The sequence below is a fragment of the Malus sylvestris genome, chromosome 14 (genome assembly GCF_916048215.2).
Source record: "Malus sylvestris chromosome 14, drMalSylv7.2, whole genome shotgun sequence".
NCBI classification, from domain to species: Eukaryota; Viridiplantae; Streptophyta; class Magnoliopsida; order Rosales; family Rosaceae; genus Malus; species Malus sylvestris.
In genome coordinates, this window is record NC_062273.1 from 14,729,415 (window position 1) to 14,745,274 (window position 15,860).

The 15,860-nt window shown below is 36.7% G+C and overlaps 1 protein-coding gene across 4 annotated transcripts; it reads right to left on the reverse strand.

The window, feature by feature from the left end:
- Nucleotides 1-7,030: 7,030 nt before the first annotated feature.
- Nucleotides 7,031-15,078, reverse strand: LOC126599865 (glutamate--cysteine ligase, chloroplastic-like). 4 transcript variants are annotated; one of them, XM_050266321.1, is made up of 16 exons: nt 14,851-15,078; nt 13,707-14,072; nt 13,376-13,526; nt 13,071-13,178; nt 12,813-12,905; nt 12,317-12,400; nt 12,102-12,170; nt 11,955-12,025; nt 11,776-11,844; nt 9,180-9,273; nt 8,977-9,066; nt 8,811-8,891; nt 8,464-8,556; nt 7,747-7,827; nt 7,588-7,657; nt 7,031-7,414 (listed from the first exon to the last, which is right to left on the reverse strand). In XM_050266321.1, the coding sequence occupies exons 2-16, from the start codon at nt 14,042-14,044 to the stop codon at nt 7,326-7,328; spliced, it is 1,581 nt and encodes a 526-aa protein (XP_050122278.1). In that variant the 5' UTR covers nt 14,045-14,072; nt 14,851-15,078; the 3' UTR covers nt 7,031-7,325. The 4 variants fall into 4 exon arrangements, with proteins under 4 accessions (XP_050122278.1, XP_050122276.1, XP_050122277.1 ...); XM_050266319.1 differs by having other exon boundaries at nt 13,707-14,083; XM_050266320.1 differs by having other exon boundaries at nt 13,707-14,088.
- Between the last annotated feature and the right edge of the window lie 782 nt (nt 15,079-15,860).

The following is a 15,860-nucleotide window of genomic DNA, read 5'->3' on the forward strand; positions in this document are numbered from 1 at the left end:
ATTTAGAGACATTTAGGATTAGTAAAGGTCAAACCAAAATAGGAAACCTTGGCTTAACTTTCCTACTTCAAGTAGGAATCCTCCTTCTTCTAGGAATCCTTCGTTGATTAGGAATCCTTACATCTTCAAGTCTTCAATTTTGTCCATTCCTTTTGCTCAAAGCATGTGATAACCATCCCAAGCCCAATTTTGCTCCAAAAGGCTCCAAAATGCACCTTCTTGTAAACTTTGTCCTTAAAACCTGAAAACACACGAAAATGGCTTAAAAGACTAAAAAAACTACGAAATAACAACGTAAATGCACAAGAACAAGCCAACTAAGTCGCCTAAATATGCTTCTATCAGTTATATGCCCATACTCATAACTCGCTGATCATAACTGTTATTATTACTGCTCAAGCCTCTCAATCTTCTAACTGAATAATATGAAATGGGATAAAAGAGACTTCTTTGATAGTATTACTATGAACTTTTAAACTTACGGTAATGCGAAGTTTCAAAGTGGTTGGTGTTGGAACGAAATTTGTGCACCACCATGCATGGAGGAAGTACTCAAATTCGACTACCTGCAAAACAATAAACAACTGTAAGCAAGCCTAAAACTGGGAAGTACTACCAAAGACTCTCCAATGGTCAAGTTAGTGAACTGTTTTAGACTCGAGCAATGGGTAAGAAAATTCAAGTATTTAGATTGCTTTACCGGAGATAAACCCTAGATGGGTGTAATATACCATGGGGAGAGAGACATTTTAAGGTTGAATCTTTGTTCTAAACCGGAAAAATCCTAGAGGATATCTAGAAGTAGATATTGCACCCTCTTAGAAGTTATGATTACTTGCAGCGCACACCAATTCCTAGATTATAGGAACTCCAAGACTTAAAGAATCTAATTGTGTTCATTTTTAGATCAGATCACGTGTCTTGCAGAACAAGCATAGTCATCCAACAAAGTCACTAAAACTATGCCTATTACCCATAACAGGGTGATGGCAGCTCTATCTGATCCAACTTTGCCAAGAGCTGGTGAGTCCATAACCAGACTTCTAAGGTATCTATATTCAGATCAGCCTTATTACCCTTATTATAGCCCTACAAAATTATGGTCCCACAAATGCCTCTAACTATGCATCTAGGAGGCAACCTATTCCCTTTGAGGATGGATTATTATCTAAAGACCATACCTTTCGGAGTAAGCTAGAATATGTATCGTTAGTCTTCTATCTTCATATGTTGATCCGACTTTTGGTGTTAAAATGGGGTACTTAAGTCGCTTCGATTTCTGTTGCGCAACCTCAAAAGTCATGCAAAGCCAACTGTAATGATGACGGACGCCTCCATTTCATGTACACACTTCACAGAAATCAACCGCGTGTTTCTTCAAGTGACTTCTATCCTTGCATGTGTCAATCTCAAGATGAAAGACCTTTCATGTTCAACGGCGAGATCCTCAAGTGGCTTGCTTTTAAATAGATGCCTCCTCTTTGAAATTTTTATAGCCATTTTCACTTCACACCATAGAACTTCTGCGTTTTAACCAAAGCTTTCTTTCCACACCTAGTTTTTTCTCTGAATCTTTAATGTTCAGAATCCTCAAACCAAAAGTCCATTTTTTTCCTCACCAATCTTTGCCAAATGAAGCTAAGTAATACCCAATTTAGCCATAATTCCGTACTAATATCCCTCACTTCTTGAGATTTGTTCCATAACATTCATCCCCTCGTAACACCATTCATGTAGTCTTCGCATATGGATTAAATCTCAACAAAGTGTTGAGATTCTTGAAAAGGTTCTTCATCACCGTTTTCTTCCTCCTCCTTCACTTATTGATGATCCTGGGCAAGTATGCTGCATAGTCTTCAAAATTTTCTTTTGCCAGGGGTGAGTGCTTGTCTCCCCTAAACTGTTGTACCTATTTGAGTCCTTTTACTCGAACTTTGATATTAAACATGTGCTTGCACGAATTTTACTTGTCTTGTGCCTTTTTATACAAAAACCCACATGTTGCCAACAAGCTTGAAATGTGGCAATGTAAGAGCTACTGGCCAAACACATTGCGTTTCACAAGCGAATTAAGTTCGACCTAGATTGCTTATTTCCAATTTGAAGTGTCATTATTTAGCATGATTTTAGAAGTTACTGCATATGCTAATGCATCGTCGATAATCATCTCATTTCAATTCCAAACATCATCCAAGCTAGCATAGTGGGCCAAAATCTCTCAAGTTTCGGGAGGTGAATTCGTTTCTTCCAGGACGCTTCCATAGTTTAGAATTTCCTCATGCATTGGATAGGATGAGTAGGCGATGGTCATATTCACGCTAGTTTCACTAGCTTGTGACGTGGTTCTCTTATTCTAGGGTTATGAAACCTTTTAACCAATAGGTCTACCAAGCTTCTGATAGGAGCAGATGATTGGTTAGTCCTCAATGTGCTAAGATCGGCCATGTTAGTGGCATCTAGTCATTCAAGGATGAAGGTTCGACATACATTAGGTATACACAACTTTGCAGGCACGCTTGCAGCTGGTATATGTGATCTTGTCACTCTCGCTAAATTGGTTAAAACATCTAGCATGCTTTGAGCAACACTCTGAAGATTTAGGATTCTTTGCACTTTAGTTTCTGAATGAGCGGCACGAGAATCCAAATGAGACATAGTTAAAGTCATCCACAATAATTCGCATCATTTTTCAAGAACATTGACGCTTTTATCTCCCCTAATGACGAGAAGACTGTCTCATAGAAGTAATAATCCACGAAATGAGCAGTAAAGAGATTGCTTGTCAAGGGTTCTATGTAACGAATGATTAAAGGAGAATCATAATTGACATAGACTCTCATACTTCTTTGATGACTTGTTTTTGTACGTAAAAGGGGAGTAATCTGCACATAGACCACACAACCAAAAGCGCGTAGATGCGAGATGTCGGGCTCATATCCAGTTACCAACTAAAGCACAAAATAAGGTTGGATCGTGGCAGGCCTCAGGACCAACATGGCTGTGTGAATTATTGCATAGCCCTAAGCAACAATCGAGAGTTTGGTACGTATGACTAATAATTAAGTGATCATTTAAATGCACTTAATGAAATCTTCTGCCATGTCGTTCTGGGTTAACATAGGTTACAAGATGTTCAATTATCGAAGGTTTCCGAAGCCCTTAGCTTAATAATCTGAGCTAACAGTTTGGAGAATGCAGCGTTTCAGGTGGACAAAAGACACATGTGTCACCAATGCGTAGAAGCATCAACCAGTACCATAAAGTATGTAAATGGTCTGCGAGGTGGTTGAATCGGTCCACAAATGTCCCCCTAAATCCTTTAGATAAAAATGGGAGGATCCGGTCAGATCTTATCATAGAAAGGTCGCGACCTTTCTTATGGAGCAAGTTTGGCATGTAATGTCTTGCTCCATCTTCTCCAGAATACATTTTTAGGCATATTCATATGAAGTGATGCACATAAACTAACTCCATTTTCTAAAGAGGTTTCATTGTTATAAATATTATCTCCTTTAAAACCAACAACGTTCTTTCAAAACAAGGGCCTTTTTAATGGTCAAATTCAGTACCATTGGATAACATTATACGAGATTGTCTATATTCTTCAATCAAGTTGGATAAGCCTGATAGGGTTATTAGAGGTGAATTTTTAGGTACGAAGTTAGTAAAGGAGATACGATCACGCAAAATGGTGTGTAGTTGTACTATCTGCTATACAACTAACTTCCTCACTAGTCATACCTAGAAATAAATTAATTGACTTAATCACAAGTATAAATATATTCAAAAGTAAATTCCATTCATTCAATTAATCATTCAGAAAATAATTCATAAAATTTAATTCAAAAATTAAACAAACACCAACAAATTATCCAAACATAAGGGAAATTATTCAAAACTTAACCAAAAAAACATAAAGGGGTTCGACCACATAGGGAGTTCGACACCCACCCAGGGGGTAAAGTTTGGCTAATATGTGGGCCTATATCCAAGAATCTATTATTAATGCTTCCTAAAAGTCAGAAATCTCCATCTTCATTTCCTCAAGTTCCACTACTTGAGCAAAGTTTAATTCAAACTTGTTACGATGAGAATGATACTTTTGTGGTGAATTTGTCAGCTTCGCCAACCAGGACATCCATCTCAACTTTTGTGGTGGCTCTAAGCCTCTTAGTAGTGAGGTGGAGCTTCACATCTTGGACCCACTTTGTGTAGTTTCTTCCAGAGACTTCCAAAGCGGTAAAGTTGAGTTTTCTCAAATCCAACATATCCTTGTCATAAAAATTGACAAGATTGTAGTTAGTGCAATAGAGATAAAATTTATTTTCCATATAGAACATTCGGGTTCTATTAAACATGTATTGGTTAAAATTGGCATGAAAAACTCAGGGTTTTCATAGGTGTAATGTTTTAAGAAAACTTCGAGTTTTCAATGCACATTATTTGAAAACTTTGTGTTCAAATTTTATGAACTTCAAGTTAATGGGTTCCTTTAAACAAATGCAATATATGCAAAAAAATGTGCAACAGATAAATGCATGTAGGTCTTGAGGGCCTATGACAATAATTTAATGAATCGATAATCTTCGTTATTGAACTGCGGGCCAATAAGGAAAGACGGGCAAAAAATAATACACCCAATGAATAATGTCTGAAAAATCAAGCGATGAAATTTTGGTGGTTCAAAATTGGACCAAAGCCCACACGGGGATGGTAAAAACAAAAATCGAGCCCATGCCCAAAACTGGGTTGGGATCAGGTGTGCGCCCAGCAAGGAGTTGGGTTGGCCCATCAGTTGAGTTGGGCTGCTGCAGGCAGACCGAGGGAGAAGCCCGGGGGCTGTTGTTGCGGACCGAAGGAAAACTGAAGCCTAATTGGGCTCGGATTAGACCCAAGAATACCCAGCGTCGTATTCTGGGTCGGCATCGTCGGGGCGAGGCACGGTTTTCAACAGAAACCCTCGATTTTGGACGAAAAAATTAGTTTCAACGTTGAGGGTGTGAAAACCATAAGGATTCGAATTGAATCCCTCGAAAAATCAAAGAAATTCTTCTGGAATTTCTAATAGGTTGCATGTCGTGATTCCCAAAGAAAACGGCGGTGTCGTGGCTCGACCGCAGGCGGGCTAAGGTTTGGGTTTGGGGATGACGCCAGAATGGCGTCGTTTGGCTTGGTTTTCAGATGGAGCAGCTCTGCTCCAGCGCCTCGCTGCTCGCCGTGATTTTTAAAAACCCTAATTTTTTTTTTTAATTCTTAATATCAATTCACATAATACCAAAATTATGAGTATAATGTATGCATAATTATGTAGAATCTAAAATTCATAAAACGTAAAGTTTGATCATGGTGAAGGTTCATCCAATCAAGGCTGAAAAAACTATCGAGATAAACACGGTCGTTTTGAAACAACCCAAATTGCGTGATGACATTGATGAATTGATTTGTAACAGCAGAAATTCCTTTCAGGTGTTATGACCTATATTTAACTAAGGAAAATAGGGGATGGGCGAAGAGAGAGAGTGGAGAAATTGTAAAATGCTTAGGGATTTTGTGTGTATTCCTCCCTACGCAGTATCTTAATTTATAGTAGAATGAGAGGAGAGGATTAACTTGTCTTCAAGTAAGTACAATCCTATAACGAAGGAATAACTAAAGTAATAGATAATCTAGAAACCATATCTATCTAGAATTTATACAATCACAATTAAAAAATATCCATAACAGTTTTTTATATTTATAAATGGTGTTAGGCTCACTTCTTAAAATTTGTTAGTTGTTTAATTTGTTATTGACCATTGAACATAAATATATATTTTGTTTTCTTAATTATTACATATGTGTTGTTTTAATTATTATGTACGGTGAATGAATATTGATGAAGGCGATTAATTTGTTATATTATAATTTGAATTATTATTTTTAATATATGCATTTTTTATTATACATTTATTATATTTCTCCGTGTCCTAACCGTGTCTATATCCTTATTTTTTGAGATTTGCCATGTTGCCTTGTCGTGTGTCGCCGTATTTGCGTTTGTGTCTGTGCAACCTAACTGCAACCTACTTTCCAATTATTCTCTTGGTAGTTCAAACATTCCCTTGTATTTATAGTTCTGCTACTTTCCTTTATATTATTGATTTCCATGTATTAAAGTCCCTTCTCGAAGCATTGCTAATTAAGTAACTGCAAGAACTTGCCCGGCAGGCATTGTAACTTACCCGAATAGGTTTAAACTTTGTCCAATTGCTTGTATTTATCAATTATTTTTAAATTATTTGCCTTTCATGTTATTTACTGTCATTTTGACTGACACCCCAGAAGGGTTTGCCAGCATTTTTCTTACCGCTCTTGCTTTATTTCACTTTGCTTTCTATCTTTATTGTTCTTATAAGGATTGCAAATTGATTTGGACCAACACTGATGAGTTTGTGGCCATTACTTTGGCATGCAAACTGAAAGTAGTTGGAAAAAAAAAAAAATGAATTCAAGCGATTTAAACTATGAAAAAATGGATTCCAACTTTGATGCTATTCAACCGTAAAAAGTTGAAGGCAATAACAACACCAATGCAAAGACTAACCGGCCGGTGAGCACCAGAGAGTGTCCGACCATCAATTTTCGGTTTTCGGTTGTGTTGTGTTATCAATCTATTCTTGACGCCGATCAACAAGAGAAACAGAAAGTAATAGGCATATCGGAATTTCACATCATGTCGTTTCTTCCCGTCACCTACAACCACCCTCTTCTTTTGGGTTGATAATGCCGGAGCTTGACAAATGCATCGTCCATAGCAATGAGCTTAGAGCCCAAGTGGTTAAGCACGTTTAGTTTACCACCACATCGAACTATCCACCATGAGATTAGACGCTTCCACTTTTACCACACTGAGTAGCATAACTAGATGTAGATGTAAGTTAGATCAATTGATCAAGGCAATAAGTTCGCCTCCTTACACCCAAGTTTGAATCCCCCGTAGTTTAAAACATTGCATGGAAGAAAAACAAATAACAGAGCTATTCAAGTCGGATGAAACAAAGATGAACTTGTGTTCATTCTCTCTCCCACAAAACATCATTAGGTTGTACAAATGGATTCATCTGAACAAGTTCGAATTATTTTTAACCTTCCAAGACTAAACCGGGACATTGATTCGACTATGTTCAGTCCAAATTAAACGTGAAACTCCATGCCTAAGATTTACACCACAAATTATTCCTGTGTAAAGGCACAAACTGAGAGCAGCTAAAGATAGAAACTAGGGTTACACCTGAAAATTTGAAAAGGTTATAACACGAAATGACCCCATTGACGCACTTCACGCCTCAGTAGAGTAGCTCTTCAAAAACGGGGTCTATCTGTTGTCCCCATTTCCCATTGTACAACTCCAATAGCTTCTCAGCTGGTGTTACACCTGCAATATAATCAACGTTCAACGTAAATGCCAACTTCCCCCAAAAAGGAAACAGAAAAACCTATTGAAAGTATAGTGCACATCCTGGCCGTTGATAGAAAGTTGGCTTAGCTTTTCGAAACAAGAGAAGAAAGATAATAAAAGACAGGAGGGAGGAACTCCCGTTTACGTACCAGCTCTAACCAACTCCACCACCTCATTCAAGAATCCTGTTTCTTTGAAACCTCTCCTTTCCAGGCCATCCTGCAGAAGAAAAGGATGCCATAATCTAGTCATGCACAGACACAGGCTCACGCAAACACAAAGAGAGCACCGAGAGAAGCCCAATTTACCTTTGCCAACATTACAACATCTTGAGCTACATGCTTGAGCAATCCATCCCTAAATGGCGTCTTTAGACCAGTTATGGGGACCTACTAAAAATAACTTCACAATTAGGTTTGCAAACTTAATCACTGTTTAGAAATGTACGAGGTCTGTATCGCTAATAAGGAACAGAAGTATGAAATTTATCCTGAGGTTCAAACTTCAAACTTCATGAATAAATATTGAATTGAAGGAAAGCTAAACTAGCGAATTCCAAAGCCGTGTCTAGCTAAAGATAGAAGGTTGGGCACAGGTTCAGAAGATTGGCAAACGAAAAGGAAATTAGTAAAACATATCGCTAAATCACTTTAGCTGGACTTTAACCAGAATGGCTAGGCCGTTTATTTTCTGTAGCTACCCAAACTGTCATTCCATTCCAGCACCAAATGTCTCTTCCTGGGCTCCAAAAGTGGCATAAAAAGCTCCAAAAGTGGCATAAAACAAGTTACAAGCGAGTGCAAACAATTTGCAACCTGACCACATTATATGCCGATAAGTGCGTATGTTAACCACTCCACAGGGTTTTTTTTTCTCTATTTTTACAAACAGACATAATCTCTAGCATAAAGCTTAAACAATGCAAATTTGAATTCATGCATGCAAAGGAAAGACCAATGCAAAAAATGTTTTATACTTTCATTCACATTAAAAAATGGGCTTTGTCGTGTAGGATTTAGCATCACCTTATTTCTCAGCAACTGTCTTTCTTCAGGAGTCCAATCAGCTGTAAGGTCTAATACGTTTTGTAGGGAAACCTCGTCGTACAATATACCTACCTGAAATTTGAGCCAAGCAAAATCAGCTGATGTCACTGGATATCAGTAGTGAATAACATAACCTGAAGAAGCTAGATCGCTGTCCTTCAGATACGATTTAGCAATACACAGGCAACATATGAGACACCAAGGACAAAAAGGAAACACTAGTAAATATAAAAGGATGAATATTTGTTCTATCTGTACATAATTAACAAAAATAATGTTAACAAAAGGTGAAATGTAAACATATGATTGTGAGTCAAATGACTTACCCAAAAGGCGGGTAAAGCACATAATCTCCTCCAAGGCCCTCCATCAGCACCCCTCATCTCCAAGTATCTCTTTAGCCTGACCTGAATGTAAAAATAGATATCACATAATTAGGCAATAGCATAAAAAACATGTGGTGATAATTTGATTATTGATGCTCGAATGAACCTCAGGGAATATGGTTGTCAAATGATTCTCCCAATCGTTCAGGGTTGGCAATTCACCCGGAATGCAAGGAAGCTTCCCTGCCAAAAAGTCCTGCATGTAGATAAAAAGTACCAATGTCTTCAATAAATTAGTAGCTTCAGACAGACAAGAACAGCTACAGAAGAAAGCCTAAAATTAAAAGACCATAATGGATAGATGGAAACCCGGAAGCTCATTCCAGTGCAATCGATATACTTCTTTTGCCGATAAACAAAGTACATGGGAACATCAAGAGCATAATCAACATACTGCTCAAACCTGCATAACAAATAAATATAATAAACAATACATACAAAAATAACTGAACCATTCTCCATTCATTACATATTATGTGCAGAGCTAAGTAGTATAGCTACAAAAAGGGTTAAATGAAATCACTCAGAGTTAAATAATATATATATAATATCATTAAAAACCATTTTAAATTCATTATACCATTCATGTACTCTATAACAGTTCCACAGTTCATACAAACCCATTCGTATAAAAAATGCATTAATCAAAACACAAACCAGACATAACTCCGGTTTTAGTAGACTTGGCAATGTCTTAACATGACCTGCAAGATAAATGTAATACTTGAAAACAAATGTGTTTTTATGTTTTAAAATAATATTTATGTGACAATGTGGTATGTAAATACTAATTTAGTATTATGTTTTTCATTTGATTATTTATTGATTTAAAATATATTTTTTTTAACGGGTAATGAGTCGAGTCATATTATTCGTTAATATTAATGGGCCTATTTCAGGTTGAGTCGATTTCGGATCAGGTCATATTACCTGTTTATTTTAATGGGTGTTACACGAAACAACTCGTTAAGATATTGGGCATATCATAAAAACGACATGAACACACAGGAAACACGACACAAATGCCAGGTCTAGTTTTTAGCATCCAAGTAGAGCTGTGAAAGAAATTTTGACCAACGAAATTATATTTGGTAAACAGCTAGAAAATTGATGTTATCCAAAATTGCACGTAGACAAAATGTTGATGGAGAATGTTCTCTCATCAGGTTTTGATTTGTTTGTCTGAGATTCTTAAGAACAGTATATTAAGAAAAACAAATAAGCAGATAATGCATAAAAAGGAGATCAAGGACCTGTTTCTAAACAAACACCAGTGTTTTAAAAAACACGCCCCAATGCACGCCTAGCGGCTGTGGAGGCTGGGCGGGGGTGAAATCACCTCTACTAGTGGGAGTAAGCAAAAACTCACCTAGACGTGGTTGAGGCGCACCTTACAGCGCTCTGAGGCGGCCAAAATCCTTGCCTAAAATTTGTTGGGGACCCTCGAAATCGAAGGTTGGGCCTTTGAGGCTCTGCCCTCTGGGTTTTTTTCTGTTGCAAAGGCTGCCCTCTGGTTTTCTTTCTGTTGCAACGGCGGCGTCTTCATGAAGAAGATGACCGTGAAGAAGAAAAGAAATTCTTTTTAAAAGACTTGGTTCAAAACGACGCTATTTTGGCCAAGTCTTTTTTTTTTTTAATGACTTGGCCCAGCCTCTTCATAAATGGGGGTAAGGCTAGCCGACATTTACCTCTCCCAGACCCTGCTTAAAGCGGAGCCTTGTGCACTGGGTACGACCTTTTTTTATCCCAGACCCTGCATAAAGCGGGAGCCTTGTGCACTGGGTACGACCTTTACTTGGCCCACAACGACATTGTTTTGGCCAAGTCTAATTTTTATTTTAATATAAATTATAACCCCTAGCAGATCCTCTTCTTCCCCATCCTAATACCCGATTCCCATATTCCCATCACAATTCACCCCGTTGATGCACAAAATCAGTGAGGACTTTGGTACAACAGAAAGTGTTAAGTTTGCAACCTTTGCTAGATTGCTCCGGTCACTAGTGTGGATAAGTATGTAAATGGATAGAGACAGGGAAGTAAACACAAGATGTACGTGGTTCACCCAGATTGGCTACGTCCACGGAGTAGAGGAGTTCTCATTAATTGTGAAGGGTTTACACAAGTACATAGGTTCAAGCTCTCCTTTAATGAGTACTAGCGAATGATTTAGTACACAAATGACATTAGGGATTATTGTGGGAGAATGATATCCTTTTATAGAAGAGTGTTTCCAGCTTTGTTCTGACATTGACACGTGTCGTATTGTGATTGGCCTCTGATATTGACACGTGTCGCGCTGTGATTGGCCTCCAGGTTGGAGGGAAACTCTTATGGGTCCTTGATGGTATAACGTTGACTGGTGCCTAGTAGTTTCGAGATTGATCAAGTATGGTACAAACACACCCAATCCCCAATCCCCATCCCAAATTCCCTAATTCCCCAATTCCCCGATTCCCCAAACCCTAAATTCTCAATCTCATTCCCATATTTCAATTTTACCCCAATCTCATACTTCAATTTGTTTCAAAATTCTCCACACCACCCAATTTGTTTCAAAATTCAAGTTTTTTAGTATTCTAATCTCAATTTGATCTTGATTGCTTGCTTGATCGTTGATTAATTTGATTCACAAAGTATTATATTATATTAAAAACTTTAGGTCCCGTGAAACTTTGCCTCATGCCTCAAAGGCTTTTGCCTAGGTGGGGCTACCCATGAAACACCTTCGCCTTTTAAAACACTGACAGACATTGAACTTTGTATACTCAAAGTGATGTAACCTACCATCAAATACTTCGATTCTGAAGTACAAAATTCTAGTCACAGAATGCAGGAACTAGTTCATAAGTACAAATAAAAGCCTTAACCCCCAAAAAAATAAAAAATAAAATAAAATACTTACCCAAAAGAGTCATCAAAAACAAAAGGAAGCATGCCAGCGCGATTATTATCCGTATCGGTCCAAATTTGGCTGTTACAAAAAGTAGAAGAATCAATACAGATGCTATGAACCAAAAACAATACAGATAACACAGAAAATTTAGTAGCAATATATGACACAAACATGAGAACAATAGAAACCTTCTCATGCTTAGAAAACCATTTGGCTTTCCTTCAGTGAAAGGTGAATTTGCGAATAGAGCTGTTGCTATCTGTTTCATTTGTTGATAGGTTAGATCCCATATAAGTAACAGTTTTACATCAAAAGAAGATACCATAATTCCTCACAGGCTGTAAAGCAAGACCAGCACGAAATTTCCTTATCATGTCTGCTTCAGAACTGAAGTCCAGATTAACCTACAAAGGTGGGAAAAAATAAGGTTTTGCATGAGCTACAAAGATCTGACTACGCACCAAATCAATGGAATATCAGATTATGAAACATAACTACGTGTAAGAAGTATTGATCAAAAGTACCTGATTAGTAGTAACAAAGATCTTACCTGTACAGTGCAAGTTCTGAACATCATATCCAGTCCAAGAGTGCCAACTTTTGGCATGTAATTTCTCATAATATCATATCTTCCCTGAGCCAAAATACTCGATCAACATGCATGTAATCGAAGTATAGAAAAGTTACGAAAAGTGGCGTTATTAAAGTTATCACTAGACCAAATCGGGACATTGAGTAAATGCAGTATGAAATGTCAAAAGCAGCATTTGATATCAGCATCTAACGTTAAGAGTTACTGTAGAAGAGTGATGTGCTTTGGTGTTCCTTTACCTCATTACAAAACTACTAAGAGGCTGTTTCAAGAAAATTATTAGAAGTTCTCCATCAAATAAAGCTGCAACCCTTCAATAACCCACCAATAACCAGTAAAGTGGAATAAAGAGGCATACTTCAGCAACTGTGCGGATGTGCCATCTCAATTTCTAATCTAAACAAATGATTAATTTGTGCATTGTCATGTGGTTGAGAAGAGGATTAAACAATACCTTGGGCATTATAGGTATGTCCTTAAGTCCCCATTTAGGCTGAAAACCGATTCCAAGAAACCCGATTCCCATTTCCTCTGAAAGTGCTTTGACCTAATAAAAGTTAATAGAGTTTACTCACCAAATACAAAACAACAACAACAAAAATATGACAAACAGAGACTTCATTTGTCAACTAGACTTTACTTAAAATCAATTTATGCATGAAATATGACCCAAGTTTGCATGTTAATTCCAAAGTTTTGTTGTTCTTCTGACCTGATAAAGGTGTGAATTGACTTCGGCACAAGTTTGATGCAGAGTCTCAAGAGGTGCGCCACTAAGTTCAAATTGACCTCCAGGCTCCAGTGATATGCTTTGCTTACCCTGTCCCATAATGTCATACTATTTCAAATGACAAACAATAAATGACAAGGGTTTCATGATAATTGATTTGACATGGAAATATGAGGATGCAAGAGTTATAAAGGGTTTCAAAATATTACAATCCGTATGACAGATAATAAAAGGAAGTAAAACAAATTACAAGCATCATCTAAAGTTGAAGATTAAAAGAAGATTACCTGTTTGAGGCCAATAATTTTGTCGCCTTCCATAACTTTTTCCCAATCATATCTCTCAGAAATTCCATTAAGCAACTCGGCTATTTGTTCATATTTTATAGGACGTAAGGTTTTTCGATCAAAACCAAATTTCTCGTGCTCTGTGCCAATTCTGAGGATCAAGCATGCTTAAATTTTCAATATGATTGGTTATCCAACAAACTGGGTATATAGAGGGAGGTAGCATACAGACATAACAATCTGAAGCCACACTGACTTTCAAACCACATTGTATAAACGCTGAATCATGTAACTACACCACTCTGGTAAATGTAAATAAGGCAATAAATACCTCCATTTGTCCTTAGACTTGCATCCAGAGGCAAGATACGCTACAAGATCCTCTTTTGTCAGTGGCTCAGTAGCAATTACTGCATCTTCTGTTGGAGGACTGGCAGTAACTATCACACTATGTCCTCGTTTCTGTCCTACTCCTGCATTGGCTATATGCAAAATCTGTGCCTTACTAGTAGAAGAATATAATAGAGAAGAGAAGCCAATGGAATTTTCCTTCAACTTGGATGCATCTATACTGTTTGCCCTACTGAAAACCACATTTTTCCCAGATTTATATCGAAATAGCTCAGTACGGATGCAGTATGATGACCCCATCTGTAAAAAGAGTCCCATGGCCACCCCTGGAGAATCTGTATACAACCTGTCAATCAACTACACTTTACAAATTCAAGGGAATTAGATGAAAATTAGCCATCCCAGAGACCTACCTTTGCCCCTCTCCTAGTTAAGGCTTATCTAAAATGATATACTTCTTGCATTGAATTTCCATGTCAAAACTCAGTAAACCATCTTAAAGTTTAAAACCAACAATAATTTATTTATTTATTTTTAATACAGATAATATATTTACACGAAGACCATACAATGGGCTAAACCACACAATGGGCTGCCGTAATAATTTGGTGTTTAACTCGCTATCCAACATAGTCGAACCTAAGACCTGCGACTTTCTAGGAATATCACCAGACTGTAATACTAAGTGGCAAAAACCACTGTCATTAACAATTTCAATTCTCTTTCCATGCATAATTTTCCACTTTTTCTTTCCCTTAAAAAAATAAAAACTTAATAACCCTACTAACAAATTAGAATATTCAATCACAGCCACTACAGAATACAGAAGGTGCAAACTGTATAAATGAATGGCCCAACAAAACCAGTATTTATAAATAAAAAAAATTAAAAAAAAAAAACCCTAAACAGCATCATCATAGGATATCAAAACTGAGAATTAAACAATTAACGTTTGAAATGTAAATACAATCAAATCATTCGAAATCCAAAAACTGTGTATGCAACCTCCCACTGTAATTAACACAACCAAACTTCAAAATTGAGGCTCTGAAGATTAAAACTTGGCATAGTGTAAAATTAATACAACAGTAAATTATCAGATAAAAATTTATTGGAGGATTTACCTGGATAGCTGAGAATTCAGTCGCAATTCAAATCAAGGATTTTGCAAGAAGCTGCTGACTAGGGTTTTTTTACTGCTCTCTAATAGAGAGAGATTCAGAGAGACAGAGAAAAATTCAGAGGAGAGAGAGACAGAGAGAGCCTCCCCTGTGCTGCTGATGAAAGGAAAGCACAAGCAGGTTTTTTTGGATGTGAAATTAAATAGTAGTGCGGCGGCTCAAATGATCAAGGTCCACCAGTTATCTCCGAATCAAATAATATAACGAAATTTAACGAATCATTTTAACGAAAAATCATATTTTTATACTAAAAAATTAATTTTAGTATTATTTATTTTACTATTTATTTTGTTCTTATCGTTAAAACTCAAAATTTTCAAATTATTTTCATAAGTTTTTCTTTTTAATAATATATAAGAAAATTTTATTTAAACTCGTATAATCTCTTTTTATCCTAACTTAAATTTTAAATGTTAATTGTCTTTTTACTCTGTTGCATAATTATCGTCAAGTTCCAAGATGAAATTAACAATGAAACTACAATTTATCAATAAACACGCACCCAATAATTAATCTCTACTACCATCATTCTTTGTTTATATTACATTCATTTCATCTAAAATCCTAAGAACTCTTATAGAGAAAAACAAGCTCTTTTTATCGATGGATAATGATTTTGAAGTTTTGAATCTTCAAACTAAGAAGCGATTTATGCAAATTTTGTTTTCATTTGATTTCAATTTTTTTTTTAGAGTTTAGAAGATAGGTTTTTGGTTCATATTAACGTCAGTGAATTCGGTTCATATAAGCATCAGGTTTTGGTAGTATAATCTCATATATGTTTATGAGAGAAGACATAATGTAATATGACATATCTTTTGCTGCAATAGTGAAGTTTCTTTGAAACTTTATGGAAACAAGTATCTCCCTCTTTCTCACACAAACCCAATTTCTTTGAAAACACAACCTTTGAAGTACCTTCTGCTGCTCAAGCAATTCCATTCATTCTTACA

Coding starts and splice junctions, on each gene's coding strand:
- LOC126599865 (XM_050266321.1), bottom strand. CDS start 14,044: ATGGGACTCTTTTTACAGATGGGGTCATCATACTGCATCCGTACTGAG. Junction 9,274..11,775: donor GTTTTTGATGACTCTTTTGG/GTAAGTATTTTA, acceptor TTTGTTATGCAG/GTTTGAGCAGTATGTTGATT. Junction 7,828..8,463: donor GACAGTTGCTGAGAAATAAG/GTGATGCTAAAT, acceptor TATTTTTAGTAG/GTCCCCATAACTGGTCTAAA.